This window comes from Aegilops tauschii, chromosome 1 (genome assembly GCF_002575655.3).
Source record: "Aegilops tauschii subsp. strangulata cultivar AL8/78 chromosome 1, Aet v6.0, whole genome shotgun sequence".
NCBI lineage: Eukaryota > Viridiplantae > Streptophyta > Magnoliopsida > Poales > Poaceae > Aegilops > Aegilops tauschii.
In genome coordinates, this window is record NC_053035.3 from 55,267,255 (window position 1) to 55,292,588 (window position 25,334).

The following is a 25,334-nucleotide window of genomic DNA, read 5'->3' on the forward strand; positions in this document are numbered from 1 at the left end:
AGCGCCACTTGGATCTTCATGGCGGTGTCAGCGTTGGCGTACTTGTCCGCCGTCACCATGAGCGCGGCCATGATGGCCGGCTCGGAGCGCAAGAGCTTGTGCTTGAGGAGGGTGCCGTCTCGGCACCCGCTGATGAAGTATTGGATGGCCTGGACTTCGTGGACGCCCTCGCAGCTATTCCGGAGCTCGGTCCAGCACGCGAGGTACTCACGACTGGTCTCCGTGGGCCCCTGCACGCACATGGCGAGCTGGCTGGGGCGTCCGGGTCGCTTGTAGGTGCCGGTGAAGGTGCGTACGAAGGCCTACTCGAAGTCGACCCACGCGTTGATGCTGCCCACCGGCAGGCTGTTCAACCACGTGCGGGCCGAACCCTGGAGCATGAGTGGAGCGTAGCGTATGGCGAGACGGCGGTCGCCGCCAGCAATGCCGATGGCGGTGGTGTAGTCGATGAGCCAGTCCTCCGTCTTGACGGTGCCATTGTACTTGGGGGTGTCGCGGGGGAGCGTGAACCCTTTGTGGAAGGGCCCGTCCCGGATGCGCGGGCCGAAGCACGCCGGCCCGACGGCATTGTTCTCCTCCAGCTCCAGGGAGAGGGCAAGCTGGTCGAGGTGGTGGCGAGCGTCGGGGTCGTCGATGGTGCGCGGGCCCAGCCGGTTGACGACCGCGCCGCGGGGGGCTGGGTCGGTTGAAACCGGACGATGGCCGGGTTGCGGGGGAGGATCACACCGGCGCCGGTCTTCCGGGGCGGCTCATCGCCTAAGCCGCCGGCAGTCGCCGGAGTGCGGTTGCGCCGGGTCCGGGTGCGGCCGGAATGCGCTTCGCCGGGTGGCGAAGACGTCGTGTTCTGCTGGTCCTCGGGACCGTTGGTGTGGATGGAGTCGGATCCCGCTGGCTTGGCGAGTTGGTTGAGGCGGTCCTGCTGCGCGTTAGCCACGTCGAGGAGGTCGTTCACCCGCTTCAGGTGGTCCTTCAGCTCCTCGCCTACGAGCTGATCTAGGCCGATTGCGGCCGCCTGGGCGGCACACATATTCTTCACAGGGGTCTCGTAAACGGGAGGGATTGCGCAGAGGGCGTGGCCGATCGCGCCGTCTCGGGCCCGCATGTCGGCGACCCGGCTTGGCTCGGCCGCGGCAGGCATGAAGCCGTAGGCGGCATTGCGCTCCAGCTGAGCGGAGTCCAGGCGGCGCTGCGTGGCAGCGAGCATCTCGGACAGGTCCAGCAGGCACTGGCGGTCTTCCTCGAGCCGAGTCCGGGTCTCGCTGATGTTGGAGGCGTCGACGTCGGTGGTGATGGGGACGCGAAGGCTCTGCATTGTGGCGCGCAACGGGTTAGGGGAGTTGGCGCGACCCGCTACGGCCCTGGCTTCGGTGGCCTTCCTCGCCGTGCTGGACGAAGAAGAAGCATTGATGTCGGTGACGAACACCTCCACGCAGAGGTCCATCGCCCCGGCGGGAGCGCCGTCGTCGAGGGAGATGGGGGAGCCGGAGATGTCAACCTCGCCGGGGTACTCATAGGCCGCGGGCGCATCTGAGATGCGGAGCGCGGTGAAGGAGGCAGCGAGCGCGTCGATGACATCGTCCGCCAGCGTGACGGGCTCGTCAGAGTCGGAGAGGGGCCCCGTCTGGAACATGGCTCCGGCCGGGATCTCGAGCTGCCCCGCGGTGGGCGCCAACTGTCGTGGTGGGCGCACGGCAAATGCCAAGGGATGGCTAAAGAGAGGAGGAGGCTCGAGGGCACCGGTGGGCTCTAGAGGCGAGGTCGGCATGAGCGAGCGAGGGACGCAAGACATACCCAGGTTCGGGGCTCTCCAGAGAGATAACACCCCTAGTCCTGTCGAGTGTGGTTTATATGTAACAATACAGAGTTCCTCCTAGAGGTGTATGGACAAAGAAGGCAGGCAGGCCAAGGCTTAGGCTGCTCCCTCTCGTGGTGTGTGGCTAGTCTAGTCGATCTTGTGTCCGCGTGTGTGAGTTTAGAGTTGCCCGTATGCATGAGGGCTCCTGGGGGGGTTTATAGGTCAACCCCCCAGGGATAGAATGGTAATGTTACAAGGTCGTAGGGCCTGGTTGTCATTGTCCGGGAAGCCGGTGCTGGGACCCGCCGGGTGTCAGGGCTCGCCGGGTTCTCCGGGCACGGGCCCCGTGCGCCAGGGGGCACTATTAGCCGTCTTGTCGATCATCACGGAGTGGCCGGGTCGAGTCCGCTACAATAGCGCCCCGTCAGGTCGCCGCTTGCTGGCGTCAGCAGTGACGTCGGGTGCTCTGTAGCCACGCCACCCTGGTCAGCAGGGTAGGTGGGACACTGTTGCCACGCCTCGGCTGGCCAGAGGAGTTGGTGGCGCACTGTTGCCCTGCTCACCCTTGGATGGAGACTCGTCCCATCGTATGACTGGGATGGGACGGGAGCTGACCCGTGGCTGGGTTGAGGAACACGCCAAGGGGGAGCTGACTTGTTGGAGAAGTCTTGGTCGTGCCGGGTTCGGTCGTCTCGCGCCTGCCGTTGGGGCCGGGTTAAGGAGTCTGGCCGGGTTGAGCAACCCGGCCAAGTGCAAGCCGGATTGAGGGGCGTTGCTGGCCCCGATATTTTTGAAAAAGATCCGGGTTCCGCTGCCTGCCCGGGGTTCATCCCCCCGACACCCAATTATAACTTGCCATCTGGCTAATTGCGTAAAAATTAAGTTAGCCCTACGTCAGGTGTAACATTACTCTTCAGACAACGGTTTTTGTTGTAACATTACAAGGAATCATCGAGAGCCATTGGATTAAGATCCAACTTCCACCTCTGTATAGCGTTGTTCTCGTGTCGCCCACAACCTCCAGCATAACCGGCTACCTCTGCCACCTACTCCTGGTTGTGTTGTTCTGTACGCCTTGCCCCCCCCCCCCCCCCCCATGAAACCCCGACACGATTCTGTTGGCGGTAACCGCCTCGCAGCCGAACCCATCAAATCTTCAACTTGCCACCGTTGACGAAACCACACCTTCACCGCCTCCCGCCCGTTCTCAGCTCGCACTCACCGTGGAGGCGGTGTGCAGCCGCAGGCCTCCTCATATCCTGCTCGCGGTCACGCTTTCCACTCTCCGGGAATTGACCAATGCGAAGAAGGTGCATGAACAATAGCAAATGCGGAGAACAAAAGACCGCACGTCTCGGATATGTAAAATACGGGCGTATTTTTCGACAAAATGACATGTTAAGTACACCACACGATGTGATACTTTTAATTCTGATTAATTTGATCTCACATGTACAAGGACATGGCTGGAGATGAAACTTAATCCACATAGGCTTTTTTGCTTTTCGTTGCGATGCCTATTCTCCTACACGACTACACAGGAAAAATTAGAGCTTTGATACACCTACGTAAAGGTTAGCTACAAAATTTGCATATGTGGTGATGCGGGCTTGTTTGATTGGATAGCATAGAACGGCCCCGCCCTGAATTTCAGGGGTGAAGATTAGTGGGGATTAGGGAAGGGATGGCTTTCATAAGTGATTTATGTAATATAAGTTCGTAGGTGTAGCATTTTTTAAACAGTTTGTCTAATTCACATGTAGATGTTTTTTAAAGATGTCACATCTAAGCTCCCACATATATATAATGCACAACAAGAAACAAAAAAAACTAGAACAAAAAAAAATTCACAAACAGAGTGGATATCAGTTTAGATGTGACACAACTATATCACATCTAAATGTGTCCTAGACAGATCTTTTTTGAAACAATATTGCTGGTGCCCACATATATGGATATGTGATGCTATATCACATGAACAAATGGTAGTGCCAATTCCAGATGGTGGCCATGGGGCCATGGATTGCAAAGGATCCAAGAACATTATCGTACTGGTGGCAACCAACATGGATCGGATAAATGCATGTGCATGCATGCACGCGTACAAAATTTATTGATTCTGTACGTGCATGGGCCAAGGCCAGTACGTTTTGTTGTGCTACTCCAGGGCAGTGTCACGAGCTGTCTCTGACAAATCACGGCAGCACCAACCTTTATTTCTGCAACTTTTTCCTTGTGTTGCAATGGTTTGAATGTCGGGCAGATCATGCATGATAGTGTTGTTTGCCCTTTCGATGAACCATCTTATCTCTTCTCCAATGAGTGGACCTCCCGCGCCGTAGCTTTGTCAAAACCCTATCTAGCACGGCCGGTCATCTCCTTTGCGTAGCAATTCAGTTGACATGGTTTTACGTGAGAAACAAAAGTGTGGAACCACATCAAACACATTAATCGTGCGGGCGAAGGGCGGCCAACCAGCATGGCTACGTGGCGCATGCTCGTTGGCCGTGGCGAAAAACTTTTTGATTTTTTGGATGATAAAAGCGAGACTTTTTCTTTTCCTTTTGATAGTTTTTGGAAGATGGATGTGAGACTTTTTCCGTTTTCTTTTTGATAATTTTTTTAGGCTTTTCTTTTTTCTTTTTGAGATGGACGTGCTGTTCACATGTTGCGGGTTTTTATTTTATTTCGAGATGAAAGTGAGTTTTTTTTTCTTTAAGTAGGAGAAATACGCGCACAACTTCCTCTCAAGAGGCACGCAATGATGGGCCCCAATCACTACTGATGAGTGAAGACGTCGACGAGGTATGATACCTCGACACATCCAGCCATATGACGGATTGACGGACGACACTGCAGCGTTGGTAGAGCTAAACCTCCAGGAGGTGTTCAACACCGTCGTCAAGTTCGGCCACAACTCGGTCGTGGGGATTAAGGGGTGTGGCGTTATCCTGTTCGCCCCGACGGGGCGGGAATATGTGTCTTGATCCCATGGCTCAAGAGCAACATTGTTGGTATCAGGCACCGAGTGTGAATATCTATTGATCCAGGGTCCTCGGTGTTTTCCCTTGTTCGAACTGAGCCGGTCAACAATGACTGGACCAGGAAGAGGGGGGGGGGAGTGGAAAGCTTCTCCGTGTAAACATACGTCAAGGTGAGTGACGTTTTAAAAGAGCCAGATCATGAAATACTCTACAAGTACAGTTAATGTGTGTTAACTTTATTAGAAGGTCAAAATAGTGAATTTGGCCCCAAGGAGGCAAGGGCGGCTACATGACTCTCCATAGCTACCAACGCAAGCACCTTGCCAACTTGTCAAGCCGGTGCGCTATCAGTGACAACGCACGCTAGTGACAAGGCTTAGCGGTTGGCACGCCGTCCACCGTCGGTACTATTTCTTCCTCTTCGGTAGCATGCCAGCACCAAGAAGCACCTTTGGCTCTCATGTGTGTATATATATTTGATATGAAAAAAATAATTTAGTAATTGTAAAAAGTCAAAGAATTATGAAACTTTTCGAGAAACAAACTTGATCTTCTTGTACTCGTAGAAACAGATGCACCAAGGATTTACTTTCATGGCATTCTGGGTTGACAATAACAGGTTGTTATTCACACTCTTTGTCCTGGAAATTTTCTTTGTTTTGCCCGAATTCGATGGGAGCTTTTTCTTGGAGAAACTTTTTGTACAAATACAACATAAGGTCAAGTTTGTTTCAGAAAAAGTTTCAGTTTTTTTACTTTCTTTTGGAATTACTGTTTTTTTCTCATATCAGATGCATATACAATCGAGAGCCAAAGGTTAGTTTCCATGCCGGCACGCCCTACTTGTCAAAAGAAACTGTGGAGTTAAGATTTGAAAAAAAAAGTAACAAGCCATGAAGGACTAGTTTCTAGATACACATAGGTGCCAAACTAGAAATTGTGGCATCATTAGTATAGTTAGTCAGCCGAGTAAATGCCAGTTGCCACCCAGAAAAGCTTGTCATCAATCAAGGATGAAAAGGGTCAAACAGTACTAGAAGGCCGGTGAGATTCGGTCATGTATATAGAAAGTAAACAATGCACATGTACACCTTGCAATAGTACAATCGCTGTTGGGCTGTAGAGGGTGCTGGGACAGGTCAAATATATGTGGGGGGCTTTGTATTGGACATGACTATGCAACATGCCCACAAGCATTATCCAAATAGTCTCTATCTGACACATCAAAAATACTTAAAACTGGAAATTTATTTATGTAAATTCTCTTGGAGCAAAGTTTGATCGCTATGCTTGATCCTTTTTGAAATTTTGACCCCGATCTACTTACTGCGACCAACAAACTAAGCTACTAAATTGCTGCATTCATGCTAAGTTTATGTGAAATTAGTCATCCTATTCTCGCAAATAATAGTAGGGCATGAGGTTATCAGCTAAAACAAGGTCAACCGTGTAACATAGGATTCTGATTTCTTTGCACCTCCATCTTTTTTTTTTTCTGACATGACCTCCATCTAGTTTGTATCCTGAACAGTGCCGGAGCTTAAAAAAAGGCCCTTCAAAGAAAAGTAGGAGTATCTCTTTTCGGGCGTGGCTATGTACTGCCCGCTGCGAGTCCCACCAAGGCTTGCCTGCAAGAGCACCTGTTGCGCTGGCCTAGTAACCGCGCACCATCTGACATCATTTTATTTTTGTTTTTTCTTCCGTTTTTATTCACCTTTTTATTTTACATTTTTTCCTTTTCCGAAATTTTTATATTATACAAATTCTTTACATAATTTTAAAAATGTAAACATGCATTTGAAAATGTTAAAATTTGTATAGAAAAATATTTGTCACAATTTAAAAATGTCACACATTTTAAAAAGTGTACATGACATTAAAAAAAGTTTATACAATGTACAAAAAAATTCTCGTAATTAGAAAAGAATCTTTCTTATAATCAAAAAAATGTAAGATACATTTGAGAAAACGTTGACAACTATCAAAAAAGTTTTTCTCACATTTAAAAAAAAGTGCATACTATGTAATGAAAATATATGCGTAATGCAAACAAAAATGTTTGGTACAAGTTTAAAAATGCACGTGAGATTTAAAAAAATCCAGCAATTAACAAATCCTCATGATATTTTAAAAAGTTTGTAGAATGCAAAAAAAAGTTCCTGCAGGTTCCAAAAATGTTTATTTCCAATAAAAAAATGTAGGTGACATTTTGAAAATATAGTCACGTGTTTCTAAAAAATGTTCGTGGAAATTCTAGAAGTGTTTATAGAATGTAAAAATATAGTTGTGTAGTTTCAAAAATAGTTTTATGCCATTAAAAAATATTTCACGTATGCTCTAAAAATGTACATAGTGTAATGAGAAAAATTAGACATGTTTTCAAAAATTAAAACCAATTAAATCAACAACAAAAAACAAGAGTGAAACAAAGAAAACTGAAGAATACAAAGATAACAAAAGAAACCAAGGAAAAACTATTAGTATAGCGAAGAAAGATATTATTTTGAAGAAACCCGTTGTAAAAATGGATGGAAAAAAAGAAAAACCTAAGAAAAGCAGTGAACAAACAAAGAAAACAAATAAAACGAGAAAAAGGGAAGAAAACCGAAGCATAGGAGCGGCCTACAGTGAGAAACAAGCGCATGATAGACCCTCATGAGCCGGCGCTCTTTTACGGTTGCGACCAGATGGTCGTCCAATTCGCTGCCCCCGGATTTGCTTAAAAAAATTACAGCCGCCGGACTAGGTATTTCTGGGTCTTTTCCCTTTTTGTTCATTTCTAGTTTTTTCTATTGATGCATTTTTATTTGTCTTGTTTTTACTTTTATTTTTGTTTTCCCTTTTATTTTTATTTTATTTTATAAATTTCCTTATTTTTCCTTTGTGAATTTTGTCCACACTTTTTAATTTGATGAACATTTTTAAAGATGTGTCAATACTTTTAAAAATACCCGAACACTTTTTTAATTGTCTGGACATATTAAGAAATAAGCGAACATTTCACAGTTATAAAGATTTTTTTACACTGTTCAAATTGAGTGGTTTTTTAAAAGTTGCATGAGTATTTCCCGAAATGCATGATTATTTTTTTAAACAGGCTAGCCGTTTCCAAAAATTGTGAAGATTTATAGAAATGCACGAAAATATACATAAATAGTTTTAATGTACCTATTTCATTTTTGTAAAGATAAAAGTGAAACAAAAATTACTAGAAGAATGGAGGAAAAAAAAAGGAACTAACTTGCAGATCGTACTATAGCAGATTACGTGTCAGGGTACCCGGAAACTATGAAACGATCACAAATGTCTGAAACACACTATAACACGTGAACCTCCATAAATTTCACGTGAACAATATGAATATTTCGCCCCAAATGAAAAAAAAAAAGAATGTTTGCACCTTACTCCGTGAAAATTCGGCGAGTGACAAAAACAAATGACATCTATATCTATGTACAATAGTACATGAGTGGCCCGGCGTATGCATTATGTCGTACCATCAGATGAGATTCTGCAAGAGGTGCACAAGAGCATCCGTGTAGTTCTCCGCGAGCTTCACCAGCGTCCCGGCCACCGCATCCGCCGCGCCCTCCAGCACCTCCGTGAGCGCCTTCGCCGCCTCCTCGCTGCCATCCCGTGCTGCCTCCATGAGCTCCACAACCGTAGACGCGGCGAACTCCGCCGTGCCGGCCACCACGCTCCAGAGCGACTCGAGAAACGCTGAGACGACGTCCACTGCCACGTCCCAGACTAGGTTGAAGACGAACTCGACCGCCGCTTCGAGCACGCCCTTGGTCGCATCGAGCGCCGCATCTGCCGCCTGCCCCGGCAGCCTGACCAAGTCCACGGCGGCGACGACGAGCAGGGCCAGGCCCCGGAAGAGCACTAGGGCGGCGAGCTCCAGGCAGGAGCCCAGAAGCCACAGAGCTAGTCTTACGAGCACGACGAGTGCCATGCATGCACTTACTAGTGGCACAAACAAATGTGGAGTGTCCCAAGTTTAGATTATTTGGTGGCCCTATGATGAGTACAATTTTTGTGTTGCTTGGAGTGCATGCCATGCAAGGAGAGGCGTCCAGGATGGCTCTTCCGTTCCTTGTAAGGTTTTCTTTGAGAGCCTAGCCTTTTTATGAGTTGAGGTGGTACCAACTCGTTGCTTCTAAGGTTTACTATGATCGTTGCTTAAATTTCGGTGCTTCAAATTCCATTTTCATGTGATACATGTGGTATCAGCTATCTTGAAAAGCCCCAAATTTCCATAAATATGTGTGCTCTCACGCGTCGTTTTAATTAAACAGAGGCAAAAACTTCGCCTCGTTTCATTGATTAAGAGGCGCAAAGCTTCACTTCGTTTCATTGATTAAGAGGGTTTTTTAGCAATATTCAACACCCGCTCGTCGGTGGGGAAAACGAAAACAAAACCACAACTTTACATGATTGATCTCAAATACTTTTGCCCTGCAATGCTCCACATGAAGCCTCTCGTTATTTACAGTGGCAATAATAGTTGAGCGCAGAGAGTAGACATTCCAAAAAAGTCCATGCATTTCTACCGTTCCAGATTTCCCAGAAGATGAGCATTAGCAAGGACGTCAAAGCTTTTATCCTATGGCCATTGGTGTGTGACCAACGTTCACCTTTAGCTAGAGATTTGCAAGTTGGCCCAATCCTCCAAGGATACTACATCCGTTCTGGTTTATTGGCCCACATCGTATTTAGTGCCAAATTTGACCATAGATTTAACTAACAAAATATTAATCATATCATAAAAAATATATCATTGAAAATTATGTTCAAATACAAATCCAACAATATAATTTTTGTGACATGCATTAACATTTTATTAGTTAAATCTTTGATCAAAATTTGACACAAAATACAAAGGGGACCAATAAACCAGGACGGAGATAGTACATCCTAAGGCGAAGCCAATATCACACCAAATACAGATTGAGAACCAGGAACAAAACATGAGGTGTGCGGCAGGCTTTGACACCCTATTACATAACTTCAATAGCCCACAGTTTGGCAAACACTGGCGACAGAGGCGGTTAGCTGTCCAAATTTTATTTTGAAAGATTAGGCACACGAAGAATTTGAATTTTGGGGACGAGCAAGTGTTTCAAACTGCTGGTTTCATGATCGTCGAATGAGCCCCTCAAACCGAGCCTTGTACACTGTAGGAGCCCGAGGCAATGAGCTTCCAAAGTATGGTATCCGAGACTTCATTATTTAGGTGTACCTCACTAAGAAGATCCCAAAGGGAGAAAAATTCCGTGATGTGCTTCACATTCAAACCCGCTGATATGTCAATCTTGTTGATCCATTCATCGCTCATAAGAGCCTTGATGATGGTTCTGTTCTTAAGCTTGGACTACTTGAAAATTGAGGAAGCTATCTCTTTAGGCTTCACCCATTAAGTCATGGCGCATGCCAAAATTTGCCAACTTCCCGTCTCTGATTGTGATGGTAGTCCACTTGTAAAAATGATCCATGTCGACCACATCACACAGGGTTCCCATGCCAACCCACACCTTGCTCGGTTTTGTCTGCTCAAGCCACGACCAACTAAGATGGAGGACGCTCACAATTTTTATTAATGTCGAGGATCCCCAACTCCCCAAAGTTTGTTGGGTGGCAAACAAGATCTCATTTGACTTTGCATTGCCCTTTTGAATCCTTGTGTGAACCAGCTGTAGAAAAGATCTTAGAAGATTGATGATGGCTTTTGTCGTTCCCTTAGGAAGGACGAGCATAGTTAGGTGGTAAAATATTGCACGATGAGGATGGATTCCAAAAGAGTGCAACACCCGACAACTATAAAATACTTCATCAACCACACAATAAAATTCTTCGCGGTTTTTTCAATGAGGAAATGAAAGTACACTCCATGCAACCTGTAAATCGTAAGCGATAGCCCCAAGTATCGCATTGGAAAGGTTGTAGTTATAGCTGGGAACAACTCCATGATCATAGGAAGATCAATGTCCACACATCAAATAAACACAAGTAGACTTTTGTAGGAATTGGTCTCGAGGCTCGTGGCCACACCGAAGTTTCTCAATAAAGCTGCAAGGTTACCAATATATTGCTTAATCGGTGCCACAAAGACGACCATGTTGTCAACATACAAGCATGAAAGCAAGGTCCCCTTTCGTCGATGGTGTTCCGCAAAGTATCCGAACAACTGTACAATAACTTGCGTCGATTTGTATGACAGTGGGACGTAACTTCAAGTTATCAGATGGACACAGAGGACTTCAATGTGGAGTCGCTGAGTTTCAAGTTATCAGATGGACACAGAGGACTTCAATGTGGAGTCGCTGAGTTTCAAGGTGGTTGATCTCGATGGAATGTCTTAGATCGAATCTAATCTAGGCTAAAACTAGGACTTCGATTCCGTTGTATTGGCACTTGAAGTAGAAGCTGCCCCTTTTCCTTTGGTCTTGAGGCTTATTTATAGCTTGTCTTGGCCCGCCAGGCTCCTTCGTGTTTTGATCCCTGATAATCCCATTGTCATAGCACTTTTCAAAGATGAAGGTAATATGGAGTGTTAAACACACAAGGAGCTAGGGTACTGCTGCGAAATACTTTGCGTACAGCGCACTGCACATTCGCTTTCCCAAACTGCAGCGAAGTGAAAAGGATAGCTGGGTCTCAAATCAAGAAACAAACTGCCATATATGTACACAGAAACCGAATCAAGAAACCAGATCAACAAACTTCCCATGGCATCAGTCAGCTCGTCTGACTGCATGCATCATAGGGGAGTACTGACGATATCAATACTTTTGCACTCTCCAGCTGCTGCCTCGAACATTCATCGTCAACTCTGCCATCCTCCTTGCAATGCCTGTCAATCTCAAAGAAGCTCTCGCGCAGAGAATCATGAGTGAGCTGCAGGTTCTTAGAGGCTGACGAGCTGCTGCTGCTGCTGCTGCTCCCAAGCAGCTTGTCACAAGCAAAGCGTGCCAAGCCTAAGACGATGCCATGCTCCGCTCTCTGCAGCGCCAACTGGAGGTTGGAAAGCAAAATGCCACCCACAGAATCCAGGATTTTAGGGCTTCCTTTCCTCAGCAGGGTCACCATCATTTCTGCTAGCTTTCTGGATGACGGTGACACATCCTGCTCATGCTCGCTCTGATCATCCTCCCTAGGTTCCTCAGCCTCAAGCAGCTCGTTTTTGGCCAGAGCAGCAACCCACAGTGGTAAGTCAGGGTCACCTAAGTTGCACGTCTTGTTAGCCATCTCACTTTCTAGCCCAATCAACCAGCGGCATCCAAGGCCCAATATCAGGACTGGCAGCCACTGTTTTACAACTGAAACTAATGTGAGAGCAAATCTCGGGCCTGCAAATGATTCGACAGCAGGTACAAGATCAAGAAGATTATTTGCGAGGAGGAAGGCCTCCTCTGGGGGACTCGACGACTCGCTTGAGCTTGCTAGCACCAAATGAAGCAGCTTGGCTGCGTAAGTGAAGGAGCTTCGTGTAAGGATCAGTATGTCTTTCAGATCGTCCCCATTAAAAGATGAGCCCTCACTGTGCCTTTTCATGGCTGACACTGCATATTTTGTGTAAGATGATGCAAATCCCACACATCTTACTTTACTCTCATTGACCAGCTTGATGGTTGTCGAATCAACAATGAACTTGAGAATTGAAGTGCCAAGCATAATCACATTTATTGTGCCTTCTGCTGGACTTCCTGCACAAGATGCTATCAGAACATCAGATAATCAGTTGAGTTGACGAATAAATAATTCAATTTAAACAGGGTTAGCACATAACAAGTTTGTATGGGTTTGGTGTAGCCATACCTTCAGGGGTGACATGCTGCTGATGTTCATGTTCTGCAGATTTCTTATTCTTGTTCAATGTTGACGTTGAGTCAGTGGAAACAGTAACAGATCCATTTACAAATCTGTCATAGCATCTCAGCAGATGGTCCAATGACTGGTTGACAATTGTCGACTGACACAAGATGAAAGTTACAATTAGACTGGCAAAATATTAGATACAAATACTGAGTAACATTCACATAGATCTATGGAAAGCTATCTAAGATAACAGTAGTGCAATCAACAAATCATGGTTTTGTTCCTATTGATGCCTACCAGATAAGTACGCTTTATCAACAAGATAATAGGTGTGGTGCCACTGCGCGAATGGACTCACCTCAGAGCAGCTCATGTCTGTTTGATCAACATCCTGAAGAGCACTATATGTAGCCAAACTCAAATAAGCAAACACTGGAGAGAGGTCTAGAGATTCAAAATGTAGGCATTGCTCAATGTACACTTGAGAAATGACCTTCAGAGAAGAAAATGCAATTTCTGCATAAGATTGCAGAAAAGCAGCTCTCATTTCCTCTGCTTTTAGTATTTCATTGAGCTGCCATGCTGCTCCCCCTACAGCAGTAAGTTCTTCATTACTCAGGATTCCTGATGTGGATGACCTATTTCCATCCACATCGTCAGATCTTGCTGGCGTTTTCTTAAGCAACTTCCCTTTCTTCCTCTTTGTAGATGCCACAGGGCACGATGGAGGTTCAAGTCCATACATCCCAGAAAAATAAGAGGCTTTAGATTGCAAAATATTAGTCAATTCTTCAAACATTTCATCAGACCGGCCACTCAAATGTACCAACTTATGCGCTGCCAGCAATGCTTCTTGACATTCTTCCTGCTTGGAAGTCACAGCAGCATTCACAATTATGTTCATGCATTCGATGTGTAACACACATAGATCGTCAGGTGATATCGCTGGCACCATGCTGAGAAGAGCAGCCTGGGCACCATCAGAAACTGCAGTTTTAAAGAGCAGCTTCAGTTTAGCATTTGCAAAGTACTCTCTCAAAGCAACCAAACTAGAGCCTTCATCAGATAAGCTTTTTATTAGTTTGGCGGAAGCAATAACAAGACCATCAGTCTGCGCTAAGTTCAATCCTGATGGTGACAATGCCAGAGTAATAGAGACTTTGATAAACTCAACAAGAGACCGCGGGGATGATCCTTCAGACAGAGCAAATTCACAAAACCTTGCCCCAGCTGCCGGCGATCTCTTTATCAGTGCAATGCAGCGAGCACATGCTTCTTTCAAAGGCAACTTAGATGGAAAGTAAGAAGGAATGAGAAGCTCTGTGATTTTTTTAGCAACACGGGGATGATCATCTGCAAGTGAAGATAATAGAGTACCCAAACCAACAACCTGAACAGAAAAGCGTGCATTAAAATCCTACCCAGAAATATCCAAATATACACTGGCCTATGTGCTCAAATTGAAAATTCTGTAAATGCAAAGGTCAGTTGGGCTACAGTGTAAACCAAGATATGCATGCGATAACTATGTACCATACCTTATTGTACTGGAAAGATCGAAGATCACGAATAGCTAACAGGAGATCTACAGCAGCAGCTCTGACAGATAAAGCAGGATCAGAAACCATATCGCTTAATCTTGGAAGTAGCACTTTCAGTATGTCATGACTTTGTGGATTGTCAAGCAAGTATATCAGACCATTCACTGTTGATAGACGAACTTCGTTGCAAGAATCTTTGGACATGTCATCAACAATTTTACTCAATTTTTTTGAAATGGTTGGCGATGGAATAACTTCCCAAAACTGGTTAAGAATACGGCAAATTCCTTCAACTGTGACTGCCCGTATTTCTGGGCAGTCATCCATGAGAAGTTTGTCTAGAAGGAAGAACTGCTTCTCTAACAGAGGATCATTGACATCCTTTGTCACATCTGGGTCTTCAAGGGGAAATAAATCCAGTAGAAGATGTAAAGCATTACGGCGAACATTAGAGTTTGCAACCTGCCACAAAGTAGACGCTTGATATAACCATAAGAATGTCTAAACTTAAAGTGTTCCATACCTACTATTTCTTGACAAATACATGTTAAAAGTGAAACGGGAGAAGTGATTACAACTTCCTGAGTACAAACTAAACTTGGAGTAATCCATTGAATTTAGTAAACTTGGCCAATGTTCTAAAAAGATGACAGGTTGTAATGTTGCTCTCATACGTAGAGCATCAACAGTGATGACCAGCTATGCAGCTTTGGGAGTGTGGATGGGTTATTTGAAGGCAACAGTATACATGATATTCTACCTATATAGAATCAGATACTGTTCAGTATGCATTAATCAAATGTTCAAATGCATTGCTATTTTAGACATGAATAAATTCCAGTAGGCAAACTGTTAGCTAGAGTATCACAGTACTGACAAATTTCATTTTGCCAGGAAACCTGATCATTGTGTAGACTCTCCCTTGTGAGAAGATCTGCAAGCTAACATGAGATACAAACACTAAGAGGCTAAGATATCATGTTACAAAGTTGTGTGAAATTGTGGATGCTTTTCAAGTTTACAGTCATGTGACGAGTCAAACCTTTTTGTTTGTTTGTTATGTCAGCAAGTACTTTGAAGCTCTGCTAACACTACTAGAACCAGGCATTTTAGCATAGCCCACTGTCTGACTATGACATTCTTACACCTTTCCTAAGCGAACCATTGTAGTAGTACTATAATTCATCACCAAATCAGTTGAATTGTGATTTCATGAACAGCAGACAAGCATTTTTCAAGTGATTATTGGTATTATACATACTCGCTTCCCTCAGGTACCAATTCCAATTCGTACCAACACTAGCCACATATAGTTCCACCACCCATCAGAGAAGAGCAAGACAATGCACGCACCTGCAATGACCGGAACAGCACAGGCTCGGAAAGCCTGAACACCAGCTTTTCAACTCCAGCCACTGCCTTCTGCTCGACGAAGGCCCAAATTATCCTCCTGGCAGCCTTAGCCACCTCCTTGTCAGCGGCATGGACTGCTGCCTCGACCATCCCCTGCAGAAACCCTTCCCCAATCTCCCCTCTGACCCACCCTCCGTCCTTCCACGCTCTGAACACCACCTCGCCGTAGGCGACCACGGCCGCCCGCCTCCCTCGCATCATCCCCACCTGGGCCCTTATGAACTCCAGCCCCTCCCTGGCGAGCCCCTCGCTGACCCCGAGCACCAGCGCGAGGAGCTTCCTCCCTTCCTCGGCCTTGAGGAAGTGGGGGGACACGAAGCAGCGCAGCAGGAGCACCTTGAAGTCCGAGATGCTCTCATCGGTGTAGTCGAGCAGATGCAGCGCCTCGCGGAGGGCGAAGAGGCGGCGGAGGAGCGGCCTGGCGTTGGAGCCGGAGGTGAGCGCCTGGGAGAAGAGGTACGGCAGGGTCTGGGCGACGAGCGCGTCGCGCCCCGGGGCCCCGGCGCGCCAGGCGAGCTCGAAGCAGGAGGCGGCGAGCGCGGCGACGGGCGGGTCCTCGGTGGCGAGGAGCGCCAGGCGGTCGTGGAGGAGCGCGAGCGGGCGGAGAAGGTCGTCCCATCGCGGCGGGTGGGAGGGGTGGGTGAGGAGGAGGTGGAGGAGGACGGCGGCGGCGGCGCGGGGGGAGACGGAGCCGGGGTCCGGGTCGGGGGAGAGGGCTTGGGCTAGGGTTTGCGGGAGGGAGAGGAGGACCGGGTGGGAGTCGGGGAGGGAGTGGACGGTGTGCTTGAGGTGCGGAGGGGTCTTGAGAGCTGCGGCGGCGGTGGGAGTGGGGAGGAGGGCGGCGGCCAGGGCGAGGAGGTCGGCGGAAGAGGAGGGGGCAGACCCGTCGGCGGCGGCAGCCGGGGTGGTGCGGCGGCGGCGGCGCACGGGCGGCATTGCGGATGTGGGGTGAGATTTTCTGGTGGGGTTTGAAATGGAACGGAGGGAGGTCGACAGATTTGGGGAAATGGTGGGAGGGAGAGAGCCATATAGGCGGCGAAAGAGAGCGCAAACCAAAAGATTTGGGGCATTAACACGTCTAAGGTTAGACGAGTTTGATCAATTTAATGGGATGTTTGGTTTAAGTCTTATCTTAGGTAGTAAGATGTTTTTGTCACATCAGGGTTACACACTCGAAAAATATGACAAGATTTTCTTGAACTTATCAATTGGTGACTTCTATTTTATTGAACTAACCTTAGGCAAGTAGCTCGCTTACAACCATTTTGGTCCTCACAGAGTGCGGGAACCAGCATTTTCAAAGGATCTATCGGGACGGTGACACTAGCTACTTGGGGTAATTTTGTTGTGAGCATCGGCGGCGAGCGAGAACGGCAAGCATTTTTTCAACCACTTTTGCTATCACTATAGTCTGTTTTTGTTGCAAGCATCGGCGGCGAGCATCGGCGTCAAGCACACGGCGACAACTGTCGACGGTGAGCACGGTGACAATTATCGACGGCAAGGGCAAACGGGGGATGTCGGACGCGCGCGAAGGGCGGCCGCCATGTGCGCGTGTATTTTCTCTAATCTCGTCGCGGTGGGAAGAAAGCGATGAGAAGGAAGGTGGTCGGCCGAAATTTAAGGTGGCAGGCCAAAATTTGGGCCGGCCAGCGCGTACCATTGGCTGGCAGGTGCATCCATGCAAGTTGAAGTATGCATTGAGTGTTGTGTGGTATATTGTGTATGTTTATGTGCATGTCTTAGAGGAACCCACCCCCGCCTTAGGGATGGCAGTTTTGCCCATGGGTATGGGCAAGACTTGAAGAGACTTTGTACCCACGGGTAATGGGTATCCATACCCGCAAAATATATGGGTATGGCATGGATATGAATTTAGCTAATTTTTTTAAATAATACATTTTTTTTATTAATTTGCACAAATATTACGCCTAAAAAATAATTTTCAAAAATAATACACCGTCGGCCCGCTGCAGGCCGACTGGGCCTAGTCAGCCCACAGCAGGCCGACTGGGCGTACTCGGCCAGTAGCAGGCCGACAGCTGGCCCGCCTGCCACTTGTCGCACGCGCATTGGGCAGGCCACGTCGCGGGGTGGGGAGAGGGAGCTGTCGGCGCGGTGGTCACGGGGTGAGCCCCTGTCAGCCTACTGCGGGCCGATCGGCCAGCTGCGGGCCGACAGGGTGCGGCCCCACGTCCCACGTCGCGCAGCACGCCCGGCTCCCTGCGGCCGGCTGCTTCCTCCTTTATTCGCTACTCTTTATTCCCACTCGAGCATATCTGTTCTTCCTGTGTTCTTTCCTTCTCCTCTCTATACACGGAAATGCCTTCAATTTGTACACCTAAATGAGCCAGTTTTTTTGCGGATTTGGCACCGTGAATGGATTCAACTTAGTTAGGGCAGCCAAAAGAGTCCTCGATCTACTGATGGGGTAGCTCGTGGTGGTCGTGGTGAGCATTTTGGTAGCTCGTGGAGGTGAAGGTGGTGGTGGTGAAGTTGGGGCAGTGTGGTGGAGGTGGTGGAGGTGAAGCTCGTCGTTCGTCGTTCTTCGTTGGAGGCGGAGCACCGGCAGTTTGATGGCCGCCGTTTGTCATTCTTCGTTCGCACGCACGCTTCAAGGGTATATTTTAGTAAACATTTTATTTTTCGTAGGTGCTCCGGTAGTATTTGTTAATATGTTTGGATGTGAAATAAATTAGGTGTGCGATTATTGTTATTTGCCCCGGTAATATACGTAAATATATTTAGATGTCAACTAATTATTTGTGTAAAAATGTGTAGTTGCTCCGGTAATATTCCGTACTATATGTGGATGTGAAGTATTTAGGAGTGTCAGTATTTGGAGTAGCTCCGGTAAAATCCGTAACATAGGTAGTCAAATACTAAAATCTGTAAATATTTGTAGTTGCTCCGGCAAATATTTGTAGTATACTTGTAGGTGTGTGAATTGTATTAGTTGTTCCGTTAATATTCTGTAATATATATAGACATGTCTAATATTTTTTAGTGAATTGTATTTCGTTGTTGAAAAAAAATAGGTGAGCCGAGATGTCTGATGTAGTGAAGTTCAGATTTTACTATGGTCCTGGTACTGTCCAAACAACTAAGATGGGAGCAGATCTGAGTGAATTTACTCACATAGAGGTGCCAATGAGCGCACCTCAAACATGGTCTGTCAGTCAGTTGAAAGAATGGATTGCGGCAAGTTTAGGTCTTGATACTGAAACACACACCGTCGGTGTTCATGCATTATGGACACGGTCAAGTACAACAATTTACTTTTATTTGAGGCCGATAGAGCGAGACTCCGATTGGGTGCGGTGGTTACAAGGTTGTGAACGAAGGGGATGCAATCCTGTTGCTTTAGTGCTTCCCGTCGTGAAGGAGGTCACTGCACATGAAGGCGAGGGTGGCTACGATCCTGGTCATAGTAGTGTAGGGAGGCAGTTATCTATGTCAAATGCTGGAGATGATGGTTACGAACAAGGACAGAGCAGTCAGGTAGAAGGAGGAAATGCTTATGGTTATGAATCAGGGCAGAGTAGTCAGGTACAAGGAGGAAATGCCGATGGTGATTACAATGGCGAGGTGGACGCTGACGAGGTAGATGGGCACATGCAGGACCAGATGGAAGAAGAAGACACCGATGTTGAAAGGGGTCATGCCGATGATTCTGACGAGTCAGATGAAGAAGAAAATGCAGAGGAGGTCCCGAATCCTGCATCGTGGAATCATGACTTCTCATCTGCAATGACCGTGAATGATGGACATGATTCAGCCTGGCAATATCACCAGAACAATATTGCGACGGGTGCTATGTATCCGAACAAGCAAGCCCTGAAGGATGCAATAATTAATTGGGCAATGTCCATGCAAAGGGTTTTCACAGCTCAGGTGTCCAGTCAGAAATTCCTGACAATGGTATGCAAGAACGCAGATTGTCCCGCCAGGGTGCACGGCTTTCTCCCTAAGTATGGCACAAGTTGGGTGATAAGTGACTTAGTTAATCACACTTGTCTTATTCCCTGCATCCCTCAAGATCATGCCAACCTTTCATCCACGCTTATTGCTCAGTTGTTTTACGATGAGATAGTGTAGGGCAAAGCTATGGAAGTGAAGGCAGTCCAGACAAAAGTCTTCGCCAGGTTCAAGTACAGAATTTCTTATGGCAAGGCTTGGAGGGCTAAGCATGCGGCGCTTGAGAGGAGATTTGGTTCTTATTTTGATGCATATGACTCTGTTGTCCACCTCCTCCACACCCTGCAGCAGCGGAATCCAGGCACCTATATCGATATCCAAGACATGTTCATGCCAGAGTTCCCAACTGTGAGGGTGTTGCATCGTCTCTTCTTCTCTTTCGGTGTATGCATCGAAGCTTTCAGGCATTGCCGACCGGTGATATATGTTGACGGTACTTTTCTCACAGGCAAGTACAAGGGTCAGATCCTGACAGCCATAGGTCAAGACGGCCAAAATCAAGTCGTCCCACTGGCATTTGCTTTTGTGGAGAGTGAGAACATTGAAAGTTGGACATGGTTCTTCAGGCAGTTGAAAATATCAGTTGTGAAGGAGAAGCCCAATGTGTGCATCCTTCATGACAGGCATGCAGGTATACTTAGTGCGATAAGGACACTGACAAACCCAGACCATGAGGAACAAGTTCCATGGCAGGACTTGCAGAGCCGTTGGTGCATGCGCCATCTGGGGGCTAATTTCTTCTCGCAGTTTAGAAATAAGAACCTGATGAATCTGTTCAAAAAACTCTGCAAGCAGAACCAGTTATGGAAGTACAATTTGGTACGCGATAGACTTAATGTGTGCACGCAGAGACACGTGAGGGACAGGAAAGCTGCAAGAGATGCAGCGGTGAGGGCACATGTTGAAGCAGTAGCTGCACAGTTGGCAACAGGAACAATGGCCGTGGAGGAGGAGCCTTTTGGGCTATGTGACCTGCCAGGCTTTGACCCACCTGGTACTAGGAGAAGGCTCGGGAGGTCGATTAAAATCTTCGAGCAGTGGATAGAGCATGAGCCTCTCGAGAGGTGGTCTTTGCTACATGACACACATGGAGCAAGGTACGGTGTCATGACAACGAACCTCGCGGAAACATACAACTTTGTCCTCAGAGGAAACCGGGCATTGCCACTTACAGCCATCGTTGAGGGTATTTTCTATGGCACCGTCAAGTATTTCAGAGATAGACGTCAAAAAGCAGAGCAGCATATCTTAAACAACCCAAATACACGGTACTGTGAAAGAGTCATGAAGTACATGGACAACAAGATGCAAAAAGCCAGGTCACACACTGTAGTCGCCATCGGTAATCAAGAAAGAAGGTTTGAGGCAGAGCAGCCGTCACATCCACAGCCACAGCAGCACGGTCCCTCGTCCAGCTTCGTGTTTGAGCCAGAGCAGCCGTCACATCCAGCAGGTATGTGTCTTCATATTTATTGTTTTCAATATTTATTGTTTTCAATATTAATTGACGCGACCTCATTCTTCATGATGAAACGTTCCATCGCGCAGGAGCATACGGATATCAGGCATCTATGTCGGCATCATATGATACGTGGGGGAGTGATCAACATCCCGAGGAGAACATACAGGCTCAGATGTTGCAGCACACCCAGTGGATGAACATGTTTTCGACTCCTCCACCAGGCCCCACACAGGATACACAGCATGACCAGGAAGAGTCTGAGATTCCTCCTCGTCACATTAGGACACCCGACGGGTGGGGATGGTCGCCGCTTCCAGATCCGCCTCCCCGCCAGGCCAGACGTCGTCACTGACGCTTCTATCTATCCGTACAGACATTACCATCTATTTCTGTGTGAGACTTATGTCTATTCTATGTATGAGACAAATGACTATGTACTTATGTATGAGACATATGCCTACTCTATTTTAGTACTCTGTTATCTGAACTACAAGATCATATTTAGATAGAACATAATGCTCATATAACAAGACATTACAAACAACTACATAGAACTACATCTAAATTAAACGGTACGTACGACTGAACTTGCAACATACAGCATAAAAACTACATGAAGTCATCATCGTCATTCTCGATCGATGCAGAACTCTTGCCCTTCGACGGTGAAGAACTCTTGCCCTTCGACGATGAAGAAGTCGTGCCCTTCGACGATGCAGAAATCTTGCCCTTCGACGATGCAGAAACCTTGCCCTTCGACGATGCAGAACCCGGAAGCGGCGGCATGAAGATATCATCTTCGTCCTCGCTCTCCTCAGTCCATAAACATGGATTATTTGCTACAATCCTTCTGAAAGTTTCACTCTTCGGCACCACTACCTTCTTCCACCTTTCATGCAACCTAAGAAGTTCTTTACGTACCTCCTCATAGGTCCTTTCAGGCCACCCAGACCGACGTAATTCGTGAGCCAACTCATTCATTATGGTGTCACTACCGGTGAGTTCGTCCCATGGAACTATCCTATTGTCCATCCTGAAATCGGTAGCTAGCCTCAGAAGAGTCCTGCTCATCCCAGGGTGAAAACTACGATCGAAAGGATAATGCGACATCTCAACTACACTACACTGGAATGCTTATCCACCTCCGTCCGAAGGGGGTTTTATAGGTAGAGAGGAGAAAATGGCGGGAAAGAACGACTGCAGTATGGCGAGAAAGAGTTGGCGGGAACATATGGTGGGAAACGGGTGGCGGGAACATATGGCAGGAAACGGGTGGCGGGAAAGAGTTGGCGGGAACATATGGCGGGAAACAGTGGATGAGAAACGGGTGGCGGGAAAATATTAAGGGGAAAGGGTTGCGCGAAAATACGTCATAGTTTTGAAAAAAAATCTGTAATATCGTACGGGGCAAAAAAAATCTGTAATATGGTATGCATGCACCAGTCGGCCTACAGCAGGCCAATTAGTTCCTGTCGGCCCACAGCAGGCCAATTAGTTTCAGTCGGCCTGCTGCAGGCCGACTGGACCTTGTCAGCCTCCAGTTGGCCGACTGGACTTTACCTGGTGGCTGATAGGCCAATCGGCCAGCAGCAAGCGGATAGGATCCCAGTCGGCCTGTTGTGGGCCGACTAGGACCAGTCGGCCTGCTGCGGGCCGACGGTGTATTATTTTTGAAAATCATTTTTTGGGCGTAATATTTGTGCAAATTAATAAAAAAAGTATTATTTAAAAAATCAGCATGAATTTATACCCATGGGTAACCCAATGGATACCCAGAAAATGATTAAAAAATGAAAATAGTCCCTACGACATGTGGGTCAACATACAACTCCTATGGCCCAACTCTAGATCATGTATTCCTTAAACCATCCATAGATCATAGGCCCGTAATCACCTGCACACCACTCCTCCTACGACCTTTGTGACTCCTTAAAAATATAAAATATCGACTCTTCTCTATTGGACTGTTGTCCAACGATCAAGCTATCCCCACAAATCGCTACTCATACTCCATTGATTCCTCCAAGAGGCCGACCACATGAGGAGGTTATATCTGTGCTATGCTGCTTGACCATCATCACTTGATTTTTAAACTCATTTCTCTACCTTTTACAAATTTAATGTTATATATTTTACCCACTGGATACCCATTGGGTATAGGATACCCGATGGGTATGGGCACGGGTGTTAATTTATGCTCATGGGTATTGAAGTGGGTGGGTATAGAAAGTTTATGTGTGTATGGGTTTGGGCAGAAGGAGGTTGTACCCGTCCATACCCTACCTATTGCCATCCCTACCCCACCTCCAGGGTACCACCCGACCATGGACTCCGACATCTCAGGTGGAGATTCTCTCTCTCTCTCGCAATATGCGTACTAAGAAAAATTAGGGCGTGTTTGGATTACAGCAAAGACTTGCCATACCAATATTTTCGCTCGCCCATAGGATTTGGTAGCCGTTTGGACTATTGCCAAGAAATTGGCGTGCCAACCACAGACGGCGTACGCATATGTAAATTTGGCCTAACACGTTGGCAAGAAGGATGGCGCGGAAAAGCTCGACCAAAAAATTGGCGTCGCGTTTTGTCCCCCTGTCTCAATGGGTCTCAGGTACTTTTTTTTATTACTATATATATATGTGATGCATGCAGCAAGGCAACATACCCTTTTGGCAGTAGCTGATTAATTAATGGCCCCCCTCACACGATTAACATGCGCATGTAGGGTAGAAATTTTGGATGGCTACGATCCAAACGGTGCTAGTTTACCAAATTTTTGGTTATGCTCTTGCATTGGTCATACCAAATTTTTGGTGTGGCTAGCTGGGGCTCAAACCAAACAACCCCTACAGCTTCTCGCAGAGTGCTTCGACCTCTGGTGGGCTCGATGGGCGAGCATCTCGCATGACATCCTAGGGTCCGTACTTCGTCGGCTCCCTTGCTCGCGATCGCGCAAGCCTTTGCTCCATGCCGCTCGTGACTGGACTCCGCTCGCCATCAGCATCCGTCGCCATCACTCCTGCTTCTCTTCTTTTTCAAGTCCGTCTTCGTTAGCTTCACCCCGATCAGGATCCATGGCTGCCAGCCGCCACACCCTTCTTCCTAGCGCCATGTTGGCCGAGAAAGTCCCTGTGTGGGGCTCCGTTGATGGTTGGCTCGCGGTGTGGCACCCAATGCAGATGCGGATACTACCTTTCAAATGGGTACTTCCTATTGAATATCTTCCCCCAGTGCATAATCAGGGATGGTTATTTACCAAGGTGGTCGTGTTTGCTTTGCGACTCCGGCTCCAAGTGCATTCTTGCTGCAATTGCTCGCCACAACCTTGCTCTTTGGTTCTGGCGGCCTAGGAGGGGATTCATGAGACTTTTTAATAGGTCTCATGAGTAAGTGACTGGCTGTGAGTTTTTTTACCTGAGCTAACTGGGATTGTGGACTGGGTGGTCAACAATATCAAACCCGGTCAAACCAGGGTCAAGGTTGAATATTGCATAGTATTGATAGTTCAGGGTTGAAATTTGGATGGTTTTGAAGTTAGTTTTGGGTTGTTTCCTAGACTTAGTGACAATTAAAGGTTGTAATATGGACTTATCTCCATCTTGATTTTGTACAATTTGTGCTCTCGTAGGACCGACTTTTTGGATCTATTGTGTTTTTATCGGTATGGTGTGTTGTTTTTCTTGGTTTAACTTTTCGGTGGAAATGGAATCCTTACTTGGTGATATGGTGAACAAACTTGTTGTCGTTTTTCTTGGTTTAATTTTGTGTGGAATTGGAATCCATTAATCTTTAATGTTGTTTCATAAGCACCAAATTTGGTTTCCTCCTATCACAAATTCACAATGTTTTGTTCCATTAGAAGTCATGAATTGTTCCATGTGTACTGTTACAATGTTTTGTTCCATTAGAATGCATGGTTCTCGTCTTGCGCGTTATATTGCGGAAAGAAGTGGTAGCTCACTTGGTTTGACCGCTTGTAGGCTCGTGGCTACCGGCGCAGGTTGGACTCCGAAGACGCGCAACAGTTATTTGATTCTTCAGCATGTGTAACCAACCCAATTGGGCCATGAAGGGTTCAACCTGCGGAGAGATCCCGATGGAACAGGTCATGCGAGTAGTGCGGAGGGTTTTAGTGAAGTTCGCTGCGAGACTAAATTATGGCTGACTCATCCTTGGACGATGTATGAGTACCTTTAAAAGCTTTACAAGTATATGGATGTATGGGCTATAGGTCAGATATCCCCGAGTCGGAGCAGTAGATGGACAAACTGTGTTGCACTCATTCACGATACCACCCATTCCCATTTCCATTCCCAAGCTATATGTATAGGAGTTGTATTGAT

General features: G+C 47.0%; 2 protein-coding genes across 3 annotated transcripts; both read right to left on the minus strand.

Annotated features, from left to right (window-relative positions):
* Positions 1-8,085: 8,085 nt before the first annotated feature.
* Positions 8,086-8,904, minus strand: LOC109732876 (uncharacterized). The gene has a single exon (XM_020292076.3). The coding sequence runs from the start codon at positions 8,732-8,734 to the stop codon at positions 8,279-8,281; it is 456 nt and encodes a 151-aa protein (XP_020147665.1). The 5' UTR covers positions 8,735-8,904; the 3' UTR covers positions 8,086-8,278.
* Positions 8,905-10,794: 1,890 nt separating this feature from the next.
* LOC109732878 (uncharacterized) lies at positions 10,795-16,555 on the minus strand. Of its 2 annotated transcripts, none has more exons than XM_020292079.4 (5): positions 15,492-16,555; positions 14,136-14,600; positions 12,956-13,987; positions 12,598-12,751; positions 10,795-12,497 (listed from the first exon to the last, which is right to left on the minus strand). In XM_020292079.4, the coding sequence occupies exons 1-5, from the start codon at positions 16,485-16,487 to the stop codon at positions 11,518-11,520; spliced, it is 3,627 nt and encodes a 1,208-aa protein (XP_020147668.1). In that variant the 5' UTR covers positions 16,488-16,555; the 3' UTR covers positions 10,795-11,517. The 2 variants fall into 2 exon arrangements, with proteins under 2 accessions (XP_020147668.1, XP_020147669.1); XM_020292080.4 differs by having other exon boundaries at positions 10,795-12,485; positions 15,492-16,554.
* Positions 16,556-25,334: the final 8,779 nt, after the last annotated feature.

What these genes read in the sequence shown, in the direction of transcription:
- LOC109732878 (XM_020292079.4), bottom strand. Translation starts at nt 16,487, where the DNA reads ATGCCGCCCGTGCGCCGCCGCCGCCGCACCACCCCGGCTGCCGCCGCC. An exon ending in TGCTGTTCCGGTCATTGCAG is followed by an intron (nt 14,601 to 15,491) that starts GTGCGTGCATTG and finishes ACTTTGTGGCAG; the next exon opens with GTTGCAAACTCTAATGTTCG. An exon ending in GCAGCATGTCACCCCTGAAG is followed by an intron (nt 12,498 to 12,597) that starts GTATGGCTACAC and finishes ATGTTCTGATAG; the next exon opens with CATCTTGTGCAGGAAGTCCA.
- LOC109732876 (XM_020292076.3), bottom strand. Translation starts at nt 8,734, where the DNA reads ATGGCACTCGTCGTGCTCGTAAGACTAGCTCTGTGGCTTCTGGGCTCC.